This window comes from Rhincodon typus, chromosome 16 (assembly GCF_021869965.1).
Source record: "Rhincodon typus isolate 14 chromosome 16, sRhiTyp1.1, whole genome shotgun sequence".
Taxonomy (NCBI): Eukaryota; Metazoa; Chordata; class Chondrichthyes; order Orectolobiformes; family Rhincodontidae; genus Rhincodon; species Rhincodon typus.
In genome coordinates, this window is record NC_063347.1 from 13,974,782 (window position 1) to 13,988,312 (window position 13,531).

General features: G+C 38.3%; 1 protein-coding gene across 1 annotated transcript in view; it reads right to left on the reverse strand.

The window, feature by feature from the left end:
* celsr3 (cadherin, EGF LAG seven-pass G-type receptor 3) overlaps window positions 1–13,531 on the reverse strand; it is a 232,178-nt gene that overhangs the window by 71,487 nt on the left and 147,160 nt on the right. The window contains exons 16-19 of the mRNA XM_048606305.1: window positions 13,438–13,531; window positions 7,667–7,761; window positions 5,433–5,642; window positions 2,776–2,959 (exon numbers count right to left, since the gene is read on the reverse strand). Coding sequence (XP_048462262.1) covers window positions 2,776–2,959; window positions 5,433–5,642; window positions 7,667–7,761; window positions 13,438–13,531 — 583 coding nt within the window. The remainder of the gene's footprint in view (window positions 1–2,775; window positions 2,960–5,432; window positions 5,643–7,666; window positions 7,762–13,437) is intronic.

Consider the following 13,531-nt stretch of genomic DNA (forward strand, 5'->3'; position numbering starts at 1 on the left):
AAATCCACAAATGAGAATTAATGGATGCACAGTCAGGACAGTAAAACATACAGCTAACTTGGCCACTGAGTTTTCAGCATTCTCAAAGACATTTTAGCAGATCTCTTCCTTCCTTTTATGCATATATAAATAAAAACTAACCAATATTTGCTTGGGTAGAACAAAGTTTTTGTTTTAATTTCACACAGGCAATTGTACTTATTACCAGCAACTGAGATCTGGTATGAGACCACATGTCAATTATAGGAAGGAAAATATGTCATCTGCTTTGTGACAAAGCATGTTAGTTACTTGCCATAACTGACACCATAAGCCAATCTGAATAATAAATTAATTTTAAAAAATGATTGCCCAGCCCTTGAAACTACAATGCTCCCAAACATTTTGAAAGAGGTCCTCAATAAAATATTGCTAAAGAGAGACATAGAGTCAAAGCTTTTTGTCTTTTGTTCTTCAGGGCTGGGACACAAGAAATCAAACTTTGAAATGAAACACCGTTTTATGCAGCATGAGAAAACAATGCTGATTGGTTGGACCATTGTTGGCATAGGAATGCAGCAAGATCTTTTAATTGTCAACCATAGCTGGCTGATTAACCTTAGACAGACTCTGACCAGCTAGGGGGTTACCCTGGGGAATGCATTAGAGATTGACAAAGAATCATGGAGGTTGCCAGTGAAAAAGGTTTAATGTGTGCACAAACTCTTTTCGTCTACACAGAGTGTGAAAAAATGTAGGTTTTAGGACATGCAAACGAAATATGCTGAGTCCAACTGACAGTCAGTTTCCAGTGAAATTCTAAGTACTCTCTGGATTATTTATTAAATTTGTCCAATAGCAGAATCACATCTAGTCCTGGACGTTATGTTGAGTTTTGCAAACATGGACTGGTTGAGCATAGTCAGTCCATTATCAATTATAGTCAAAAGGACATGTTCTTTGATACAGTCCATGAGTCACTGTGATGTATAGCCTACGTACCTGGCACTACACCAGCACCAACTCATACCAAATTACTCATTTGTGTGGTAGGCAGAAAGACATTTTGGTTTGAATGCAGCATCCTCTTACTACAGCTGAGTTTCTTGCAATGAAACTTCATTAAATACTTGTGTGTTTACTGTAACATATCAGAGTGAAATAGCTAGCTACACTCATTGCTCAATTTTTTTTAAACGCTTCTGTTTCAGGATAATCTGAGGTTGACCAATTAATTTAGGCTTGCGGGAGATAGTTGCAAAAAGCCCACTGACAGTTTTCTCAACTAACAGATTGAGGAAAGGGAGTTCTCATTTGATTTTTCCATTTAAATATAATTTGAGTGCAGGACAATGTTGATTGAGGTGTGTAAGGAACTTTGTTGCTACAGATTCAAAAATTGCAAACATGCAATCTATGTATTAGAAATATGCAGGGGAAATGGCCACTAACATCTTATCATCAAAGACAGGTTTTTTATGATAACCATAAAAAACGTTGTTAGCAAGAGCCATGTCTAAAGGACAGTGTATGGCAACATAATCTATTTGGGTGTATATGGTGTCATTAAAACTGAACTTAAATTGTTAATTTCATGAGTTCTAAGAGAATAGATTCAGGTATTGGTAGCAGATCTAGATTGTCAAGATATAGTGACGAGGTGCAAATGTTAATGGCTTGAGTGATAGCTTAATAAGTAAAAATGTTCAAAATACTCAAGGACAGAGAGTGAATCCATTCCCGAAAGTCCCCAAACCACCAAGACATTCACTCACAGAGGGGACCAAAGGGAGAAATGCTGACCCCATAAGTTGAATGGAAGGTAAAGTAACGGGGCAGCTCCTCCAAACACAGGCCTGTTCTCTCTATGCTTGCTGCCGATAGGTAGGTCCACTATCGAGCCTGAAGATAAAGGCTTCTAGGGTCTGGGTAGGGAGAAGACTAAAAGGACCACAAAGGGGCTGGGGGAGATCAGAGGGTGCCACGAGGAGGCAAAGAGTGGGGACAGGCCACTGCAGAGAGTACCTGGGAGGCAGCAGGGCTCAAGGGAAACATGAGGCCACAGGAGAGGTTGAGGTGCAAGCATTGGGAGTGAAAAGCAGGCAGCAGGTGAAGGGAAGCAAGGTAGATGCTGGAAGGAGGAGAGAACAGATTCAAACGTATCAACTAAAGAATACTCAGCTAACTAGTAGCAATGAATAACTTGCTAATGAAAGAGGTATCTTTAGCTTAAAGTTGCATACATTCAGAGTTACTCTATGCGGAAGATTGAAATGGATGCTATTGTAATTAACAGCATGTCAACTGTTAAATTTAAATCTGAATTTGAGATTGCAGATGCAGTAAAATTTAACTGTCTATTTATAATATGCCAAATTCCCAAAAATGTAATGAAAACACATCAGCTGTGACCTTTTCTTTTTGAGTTCAAAAACCTGATATGTCAATAAGATTGTGGGAAGTAAAATGACTCCATCACTTAACAAAGGAGTTACTGAGAATGAAAAAGCAGCCCCCCAAAAATCAAAAAGTAGCCCTGAAAATAAAAAAAATTGAATCCTAATATGTACTCTTGAATGATATGATTTGATAGTTTTCACATCCTGCTATATCTCCATGCCAATCATGGTCCAACTAATCAGCACCCTTTTATTATCCTGTAAAAAATGATGTTTCCTTACAAAGACTGGATTCTTATGTCTCATTTCTGATGAGCGCAAGGCAGAAAGTTTGGACCTTGTGTCTCTTTTTAGGAATATATAAGTTTTGTACCACCAAGCAAATGTAGGTACTCACTTATATTGGGGGTTACAATAGCAACTGGATTGAGGTAGGTGAGTTTCATGTTTCGTGTCAATGTCCTCATATATTCTTCAATTTGTTCCATCAGATGAGCTGTTCCTCGTTCTGTTTGCTGAAGCACATTCCAATGTTCTGCATTTTCCAGATCCAGAGCTGCACTTCCTGTTCTTAGGAGGTTCTAAAAATGGTGTACAAGAGCTGGTATATCAACACCGTAACTTGACAATATCAAACAACTGACAATGGTTTGCTGTTTTGATGAACTCTGTTATCAGAGTGTTAAAAAAGACTTGGTGAGAATTATGTCCATAAGATGCTTCCCCGCCCCCATACTTATAACACACTGTCATGTTATCAGCACATTTTATAACAAATATTCAACATCTTAAGTAGAACATTGTAGGTTAATCCTAATCACTGTCTGCAAATGAAGGTGACAAGTTTCTATAGAATTAGAAAAAAAGTGACACTTTCAATAAAAATTATTTTAGGCAATAATTTTGCATGAGAATGGATCTTCTGATTTGCCCTGATAATTAGATTTTAAAATATTTTGCCCAGTGTTGTCGGAGGTACAAGGTGATAACAGCAGGCTGAGGCAACAAGGCATTTGTATCTCCTTCAGCAACGAGGTACAAGGATTGTGAAACAGGAAAAGTGAGGAGGAGGGTGATTTCCTTATCAACTCAGGGTCAGAAAGAGAGGGTATGACAGATTGGATTAAGTGAGAGAAAACAAGAAAAAAATGACTTTAGTTGGTGTACTGTGAAAATCTTACTCCACTGTCTGTTGTAGTAAAACTCTGCAGCACAACACATGGTAAATTGGGAGTAAAATACATTCTATCAATTTCAGAGTATAAAAAATTAATTTGATTTATTTTCCTTAATTTGGTACAGATCTGTAAAAAGAATGAAGCATTAATGCAAATCTGGAGCCTCATGTGTCTTTGACTCATTATTAAAATAGTAATTATAATTAGTTTCAAAGCTTATCTAAACAAATGTAATCCAAATTAAGTATATTTAATCTATCTCACATGTTAACACTCTAGTTCCAGATTAACGCTACATGACAAATTTGATTCCACAGATTAACGAAGCACTACAAACTAAGCATGCTTGTTTCAGATTAATAATTAAAATTGCAATCATTTGAAAAACAGACCTTCAATATTTTATAAAATATAAATAATCCCAACCCATACAATGATGTCATTAATATCACCTCAATTTATGACCTTTAAGGATGAATTTCTCTGTAAACAAGCTTTGTTCTAAGAAGTTGCATGTGAAAAATATACCTTGTTGTTTCATAATTCCAAGACTGTCATTAAGAAATGTAACAAAAGCAAAATAGTCTGTGAACAGATTTGACCAATTCCACAATTATCTTCATGGGGAGCTTACTGCTCTATTTTGTTTCTCTGTATGACATTCTTCTCATGTCATGCAGCTAACCTCAATTAGGCCAGACAGTGAGGTTTCCCCATAATACTGAAGGATAAAGACAACGGCCTTGTATATCGATTCAGATTTAATGTACCAGCATACAGTAATGTTACTGGCAGGGATCAATGCAATACAGCCTTTTGTATTTGTATGCAAAAGGTTGAAGACTGTCAGCTGACTGGAAATACACATTCTTGTTATACACTATGTATTTTTGAGGTCTAAACCCATATTTCCACTATAAGCAAAATAACTTGGTAATACTATATTTTTTAGCATAGGGAGGCTTATCTCTACCATTTATATTTATGTTCAGACAATCAAAAGAAACCCCAATCCATTACAAAAATATTTTTCATGGATCCCATTTTTATAGCCTCCTTCAACAAGCTGGACTTCTGTCTCATCTAAGATTCTCAGCTTGCTCCTCTGCCTCCTACAGCAAAGTCTGCTTTTACATTCTTTTTCTGCCTGTTTGGAGCAACAGAGTCACATAGATTCTATTTATACCACACTTAAAATGGGAGCTGCAATATTAGGAGATTTTATCACAGTTTTTAACATTTTTGATTCCGTGGTATACAAGTGATTTTGTTTGGTAGAGACATGTGGTATAAATAAGAGTGACACTTCAGCCAAAAAGGAAAAATCTAGAAAACGTCACTCAATACTCCTATTGAATGTTAATTATCAGGAGGTAAAGAAAGAAGATTTGCGACAACTCCATTATCAAGGTAATCACGTGTATTCTTACAAGCAATTTTCAATTTTGTTGGAATTTATTTTCTCACTAATTATGTTCATTGAATCTATAAACGTTCTCAGCCTAGGTTTAATTCTTTGGGTTATCTGCATGAACATCAACCCTGCTTCTGATTGAGCTATTTTTGGCTTTTGTCCCTAAACTTGAACTCTATTTTTCCATCTCCCCATCTCGTCTTCACTTCAATGAGTAAAATATTACTGGGAACTGCATTCTGCTGTCAGATCTGTACCACACCAGATGGTAGTAAACTGTTCCTCTTATGTGTTACGCACGTAATATAGGAATTGACACTGAGCCACGGAGGTAGCACCAGATGGGAGGAAATAGTTTACTGTTACAAGGTGTTTACTATACCTGTCCAAGAAATGGTACTGAGGCACAAATGAATTGCTCATTTTTGCCTACCATATTATTAAGAATCTCATGGTTTTTACCTCTGTATAGTGTACATCCTGTGTTGCTGTAAGATTGAATCCACGTTGTCTACACTCAAATTCAAGCATCTTCAAGAGAAGGCGATATGTAATGTGGATGTCATTTCCAAAGTACTGGTCCATCTCCTCAGTGACTGTACGCATATGTCGGGCAAGTTTCTTTGCCTCAATGGTATTTAGTTCAGTTTCATTCCTCTCCAGCCTTTCCAGCTTTCAACAGAGACAAAGAAAAATTATATCACAGAAATCAAACTAGTGTGCGTACAATATACCAAAATCGGTGGTGGTTGAGTTAAAATGGCCAAACTCATTTATTGTTTAAACTTATTGTTCCTCATTGGTTAATTCTTGCTAGATCTTCGACAGCTACATAATGATTCAGGTGAACCAGCAATGTCTGATAGAAAAGAAAATGCGAACATATTTAAATTATCAGAAATACACAACAAATATAAATCAAGTGAGAACTCGATCCGATTCTGGCTGGGGAGGGGTCATTGCTTACAAAGATCAGGTACTATAAGGATCTTAGAGACAAAGTGATGAGTGGGATTAGGTTATATCAGAGGGTCAAAATGTCCCAAGTTCCTTCTCCCAACTGTCCTAGTTTTTTGTTTTGCCTTCCTAAGTAGATCACAGCCTAGGTGGATATATATATTGTGGTACAAAATGTACAGCAAAGTGTGGAAAGGCTAAGTACAGACAGCTTTCCCCAGCTGTCATTGTTTGTATATCATTGAAAAGATTATGTGGTTTTATTAAAAAGCAAATACAAAAGATTAAATCATATAATCGTGGACGTTTACATCACAGAAAAAGGCCAACAGGTCATTCATCTCTCTATTGGCTCTGTTTCAGTGCATCAAAACTTATCACACACACTCCATAAGTTGTGTCTTTGTTTTATAACTATAAAAGAAATTCCCATATCATCCTCCTTTCACATTTGGTAATCTTTCATGATAGCAATTCCTAGTTTTTATGACTTGAAAAGTACAACTGATAGAAAAGCGTTTAAAAATTAACCTCAGTTAAGAAGGCTTCCTGTTTGTGTTAACAAAGGTCACTGCTAAGCTTTAATATCAAAGTACACAAGCACTATTTCCTCCTTGAGCTCTCTCAAACATAGGTCTTTAGTGATCTTTTAGAATAATCACCAAACCATGGCAAAGTGTTGTGATTTATACCATGGGTAGGTAGCAGCACTCAAAACAAATGGGGCAGTAGGAAAATTTGCTCCCAATGTTCACAAAACACCCGAGACAATTCAATCACCGGGGTGATCAATCAAAAAACAAGTCACCCCAACATGCCGAATAGTCAGAATATCTGAGGAACTGTTCTTCCAAACACAGGCCGCTTCTCCTCCATAATGTGGGAGGAAAGTAATTTTGTGAAGATAAGGTTATGTTAATGATAAGAAAACTCAAAGTTGTAACAAAGGAAAAAACACTCAATGCTATTTTCTTTCCACTTTCACGTACGCATCAAAAATTTGGACAAGGTCTCCGGGAGAAAACAGGTCTTTGAAATGTGTATGCTAAGATACATACTGTAAAAAATGCTGAACACAGACCATAAGAGATGTCTGAAATTGCACATATATTCTTCAAAATTACTTCAAAATGTCAATGTTTTGGCCATTTGATCAGAGCTGATTAGTTCCTGAGCTCTCCTAAATGGAAAAATGGATGGTAACAGAGGGAGGGGTCATTCTGGGTGTGGTTGGATAATGGAATGCCACAGAGCCGTTGAAGATGGACTACAGTGAATGTGGGAGGTTGGTGTCATACGGATGAGGGATATATCCAATACCAGGAAACTTCCTGGCAGAGCAGCAACAAGCAATAGCAGCTGATCCACAGCTTGCCAAATGATCTAATCAGTGCTTACCATCTAAACAGTACCAACCATTCACAGATATTATTTAGCAACTTATTTGATTAAGGGAAAATTACAATTTGGGAGCAACTCCCAAAGAACAATCCAGATGTGGCAAAGTGGATAACAAATCGAGCAACCCCTCAAAACGTTCCTGCCAAACTTCACTAGAGTTAATCCAGTGAAAAATTCTACCCTCAATATCTAATTGACTATGACGATGTTTACGTTGCAGTATGAATGTTTAGCACAGTAGCTGAAATTTTTCCCAGAAATTATTTTAGGTTGGTTATCTTTTATTCAGGACAGATTAAAGTTTGAATACAGAAAAAGGCTTTCAAAGCAGTACTTACAGTCTCTGCCAATTGCATGAGTGGTGGCGATGTACAGTTAAAAAGATCTGGTTCCAACCAGCCATGTTCCTCCCCACAGTGGCGAATCACAGTACCTGAAATAGGTGGTTTAATATAAGACAATGATCTGAAAAAGCTGGGCTTTTAACAGAAAAAGCTTACACATGAAGCCAAGCAAAGCATCACACAGTTCAGCAGTGAGCACAACAACTTACCATCAGCCCGCATGCCTGCAAAGGGAGAAGAGGAAAAAAAAATACAAGGGTCAAGGTGACAAGAGTATGTGAAAGAAAATGAAACTACTCACCAAAACTGTGTGCTGAGAGGTTTAAAAGGAGATCAGCTTCAGCAAGTCCTTCAAATAACACTGTTTTGTGGATTTTTTATTGTTTGCACAGCATGTGCAAAAGTATTGAACTCAAGTGTATAAAAGGGATGCATTAACAATGGTTGGGACTGTCTCTACCAAACAAAATCACTTGTATACCACGGAATCAAAAATGTTAAAAACTGTGATAAAATCTCCTAATATTGCAGCTCCCATTTTAAGAGAGAAAGTATAAGTGGACAAGTATGTCAGGACATATGAAAAGTGTGTCACAAAGAGGAAGGAAAACAGAAGTAAAGAAATATTAAAGAGATAGTGAAATAGGGTACAAGGTGAGTATGTATGTATGTGTAGGAAAATAGTCAAATGGAGCAAAGATCTTTCCAATCTTTATTTGAAACTAGTACTGATGCAAATTAAGCAGGCCAAAATATTGTATAAAATATTTTTTTACAGATGTGATTAATTTAAAAAATGCCTTTACATAACAGAAGAGGTGTTCAAACTTCACATAAATTCAGCTTAATGCAGAAGTGTTTAGCTGAAATTTTATTGGCTCCCAAGAGTTTGGGAAGGGGCAGGGGGAAAGGTTACCAGTTTGGATTAGTTTCCCAATGTATTCCTTCCATTAGGGCATTTTATGAGCAGCAGGACTGGCAGGTCACCAGTTACCATGACTAGGGCCTGTTTATTGGTGCCGTCACAATTTTGCTGAGGGTGGACTGCAGCACCCCCACCCCGACCTTTCCAGCAGCAGCCTGAAGGTGGTTTTCATGAAACAAAGATATAGCCATGAGAAAGGAAGGCAGTGCCCAATGACCCCGATAATTTTCTTGGAGGGATTTCTCCTCCAGCACCCAATTCTGAAATTTTTTCAAAGATTTTTCTTGCCTATCTGCTGTAGGCCTCTTGTTCCTGGCTGCCTAAGCAACAACTACTGGTCCTGTGATTGGACTGGCACCTCATGGGGGCAGGCCACTATGCGTATTAAAGCGGCAGTTCCAGCAACAATAATATGTGGCTGAAGTCACTTCCAGCCCTGCTGCTGGGAATCTGCCACCTCTGGAAAATCCTAATCTTTTTGATCATGTTTCATAGACATATATTCTGAAGCTTCACTGACAACAAATAAACAAAATTTAAATCAATATTAATTTGTTACCATCTTAAACTGCAAACACATATAGATCCACATTTTCTAAAAACTTTCAAAGTCCAAACAGGGGTAAACTAATCAGTTAGAAACATAATCCAATGCAGACTGAGCTGGTTGAGTTGCCTAGGCCAGATTGTCGGGGCTAGAGAAGTAGAAACTGTCTAGGCTACGGTTTAGACACATTGGGTTGAATTTTCAAAATGGAATTCGGAACCCAAAATCCCACTAAAGTCTAAGTTCAACCACCATGCCTCAAGTACATCACTCATCAAGCTAATCTGAAATGCAAGTACCTGAATTGGGCAGGAAGCAGGAACTGCCTGTGGAACACAAGGGGTAAAAGGAAGATGGCAGTCATGATTGGGCTGGTCACTGACTTGCTAAAAAATGCAGAGAGATCTTTAGAGGGCCAACAACACAAAACCACAAGATGGTGCCCAAACAACAAAAACGAAGTAATGTGCTCAAACCAGTTCAAGGTCTCCAAGGTGCCCAGAATTTTCAAAACATTAAAAAATACTTTTCCCATGCCAAGCTGTGAAGTCGAACCATGTGCAATAAAATGAAAACAGCTGTACTGGTTGACTCAGCACCGAAACGCTCCTTTGGGAGTTTAATTGATTTTTAAATGGAGGAGCCTGGGTTCCCTGTTCCCTACACTCACTTTGAAAATTGGAACCTGTCCTGAAGGTGTTAAGATCTAGAGATGTCCCAAGGAAATAGGATTTTTAAATCAGATTGACACAGCGCCCTGACTCTGCCTACATTTGAAAATCTAGCACCTCAACTTTGCTGGATTTATTGTTTGTGAAAGTTGTGCATTTATTTTCTCCCTCAATTTGTGAGCTTTTTTTTTAAACATGGCTAAGCATCCTCCTAAGAAACAGGAGCAGGTGTACACTGTTTCAGCCTGTTCCACCATTCATTGAGATCATTGCTGATCCAAGTGCAGCCTTAACTCCACTTTCCTGTTGTTCCTCATAACACTTTGTTGTATTTTTTCATTAACCGGTTCAAAGATGTTAATTTGCAGCTCTGGAGCAGGTGGGACTCGATTGCGGCCTCCTGATCCAGGGATAAGGACACTACCACTGCACCATAAGATGGCCCCTAAAATATATAAGTTAATAGGTCCGAAGGATTTAATGTTCAATGTTAAATTTAATGTTACCCATTCTCTGACTGTTTCACACAGTCTGTGGGTGAAGACAGTGAGCTCTGCACGAACCTTCAGAGAACAGGCGTACTCTGTACAAATCCTGAGAATGAAAGGAATTATACCTGACTTGAACTATGAGTTCAGATATAAGGATGCCATACTGCAGTTATACAGGGCCTTGGTGAGACCATACATAGAGGCATGTGCACAGTTTTGGTCTCCCTACCTGAAAAGAACATTCTTGTCATGGAGGGAGTGCAGTGGAGGTTCATTAGGCTTTAATTGGGGATTGGCACGGTTGTCTTAGGAGCAGCAACTAGTTTGTCTGGGTCTATATTCACAAGAGTTTAGAAGGATAAAAGGGAATCTCACAGAAACATATAAAAATCTAACAGGGGTGGACAGACTTGATGCAGGGTGGATGTTTTCCCTGGCTGGAGAGTCTAGAACCAGGAAGTTACGGTCTCAGGATACAGGGTAGGCCATTTAGAACTGAGATGAGGAAACACTTCTTCACTCAGAGGGTAGTGAACCTGTGGAATTCCCTACCACAGAAGGCTGTAGAAGCTAAGTCACTGAATATATTCATGGAAACAAATACATTTTCAGACTTTAAAGACATCATAGATATGGAGGGAAAGCAGGAACGTGATATTGAGTTAGCAGATCATGGCTGTTTTGAATACTGGAGAAGCCTCAAAGATTAGAATGATCTACTCCTGCTCCTAGTTTGATGTTTCTATATAATGCAGTTGTATTTATTGATCATGCAGTAAGCCATCTTGTTAACCAAGAACAGAATGTAAAGATTCTCTGGTGGTCCATCTTCCACAGCTGATTATTTGACAGGCACTGGACAAAAAATAGGCAAAGGAGGATTGGTGCCAGTAGATTCTCTCAAACAACTCATATGCTGAACCACATACTGCAAAGGTTGCAGATACCATGGAGGTGCTAATTATGGCAATTGGGTAATATCACATCCTTAACTCCCTTATCAATGCTGATCCGCTCACTGTTCGCTATGTCTCATGCAAACTTGCAAACATGAGAAAGGATTCCACTTTTGGGCCTAAAAAGTGGCAAGTCTTCTCAAATTACTCTGGAAAGCCAAAGAACCTAAAAAGATTTGAACAACAAGTTGAACAAGCTATTTCATGCTGATATCATGTGGTAGTTATATGTGTATTTCCCACTAACAGCGTGCTGCAGTCTGTCCATAAAGGCATTCTGCCTATCACACAATTGAGCAATGTCACATACAAGTTTCAGTGCAGGCGTAATATAGGTATGTAGGCCATACCTCCCAAAGATTGATTGATTGAATAAAACACTGCTCCTTAGAATGTTCACAATAGGCAGAGTACAGAATGTATTCGATCAGCCCACACTTGCAAAACCCAAAGCAAAATGGCTACTGTTAGATATGATTACACAATTGGGTGGCACATACTAACAATCCTGAATGCATTCATCACTACATTAATAACTAATTTGTGAATCAGTTAAGCTCTTAATGTGGTTCATTTATGTTTTGTAGAAGTAATATGCATTTACAAGCAGCAACCCATTCTCAGTAAAAGAGACTTGTTTAAACTTTGTGCCTTTTTTGTATTACCTGGGAGTTTTGGAGGTTGGGGGTGGGGGGTGCAGGGAGAGCTATTGTTCCCTGTTGCTTTCTCCACAGCAATGCTTGGCTAATGAGAGTCAACGTGCCAAGTTACCAGCACCTTACTATTCTGTAGCATAAATTGTTGGGATCATTTGAAATGTGGCATTCCTGAATTTGTCCTGATGTTGCATTCTGGAAAGATTTGTCAACACATCGCTCTTTTCAGCATTATTCAAGTTTTTTTGATAAAAAATCATGTTTTTTGAGATTAGATTGACTAAATCTTTCACTTTGCTGTTTGGGTTCAAAAATTCTACTATTCTTACCTCAATGGCTGTAGTTTGATTTGGAGTTAGATCAAACTACCTCCAACTCTTGAGAGTGTAAATGCAGAATGTTTCAATGTTACCAGATATTTACTAACCCGTACATCATACCAACATAATGTTCTCCAACTTCACACCTGCCTCAGTTCAGCTGTTCCTGAAACCCTCATCCAAGTTTTTGTTAATTCTAGACTCGACAATCCCAATGCACTCCTGGCTGTTCTTCCATATCCTACTCTCTGAAAACTTCAGATCACCCAAAATTCTCCTGCAAAAGTCTTGATTTGTACCAAGTCAAATTCCTTCCTTTGTGCTCAATGACTTACAACAGCTCCCACTCAAGGAATATCCAAAAGTTAAAATTCTCATCTTTGTTCTCAAATTTTCATATGGCCTTGTTCCTTCCCATCTCTGTCAACTCAAGCACACCCACAACCTTCCATCAATCTTGCGTTCTTCTAACTCTTATTTCTTTAACATCCTTGATTTTAACTACTTCACCATTAGTGACAGTCCTTTCATTTGGCAAGGCCCTAAATTCTGGATTTCCTTCCATAAACCTCTTCCATCTCACTTTTGTTTTTTGAAACAATATTAAAATTTGCATCTTTGAACAGAGCTTTTTAATCATCTGGTTTAACATATCCTTACGTTGCTCTGCATTGTATTTTGTTTTATAATGCTTCTCTGATGTGCCTTGGAATATTTCATTACATTAAAAGTGCTATGTATGTTGTGCCTACTATTAGGAAAAACAAACTCAGTTAAAATAAAAAGAGATTGTGTTACAATGCAGTAAGTTAATACAATGTAGGCAGAATTTAAGACTTGAAGTTTACCCTGAAACATTCAATTCTGGGCAATGTGCAAACCCCATACAGTCACTGAGGGTGGAATCGAACCTGGGCCCTGGCACTGTGAGGCAGCAATGCTAACCACTGACTCACTGTGCTGCCTAGTTTCTTTTATTTTTCAAAAATTTCTGCCCTTAGGTTTAATTGATAAGGAACTTTACACTGTCAACAACAAACTGAAAGGAAGGACAAGTTGGCGAGTCCCATTGAGTATGCATTAACATTGCCAGAACATGAACTGAATAGCCGAACAATGTGTGACTTAACCAACTTTTGTGTGAATATGAAAGCGTGAAGAAAAAATTGTTGTGAGAATAAGGTAGAATAGTCACTCACCAAGGGAACCCTTTGGGCACAATACAGCTGCTGGGAGTCCAAACTTTGTTCGGGGCCACCAAACGCCAGCCTTGAGTGATTTGGGGCATCCATC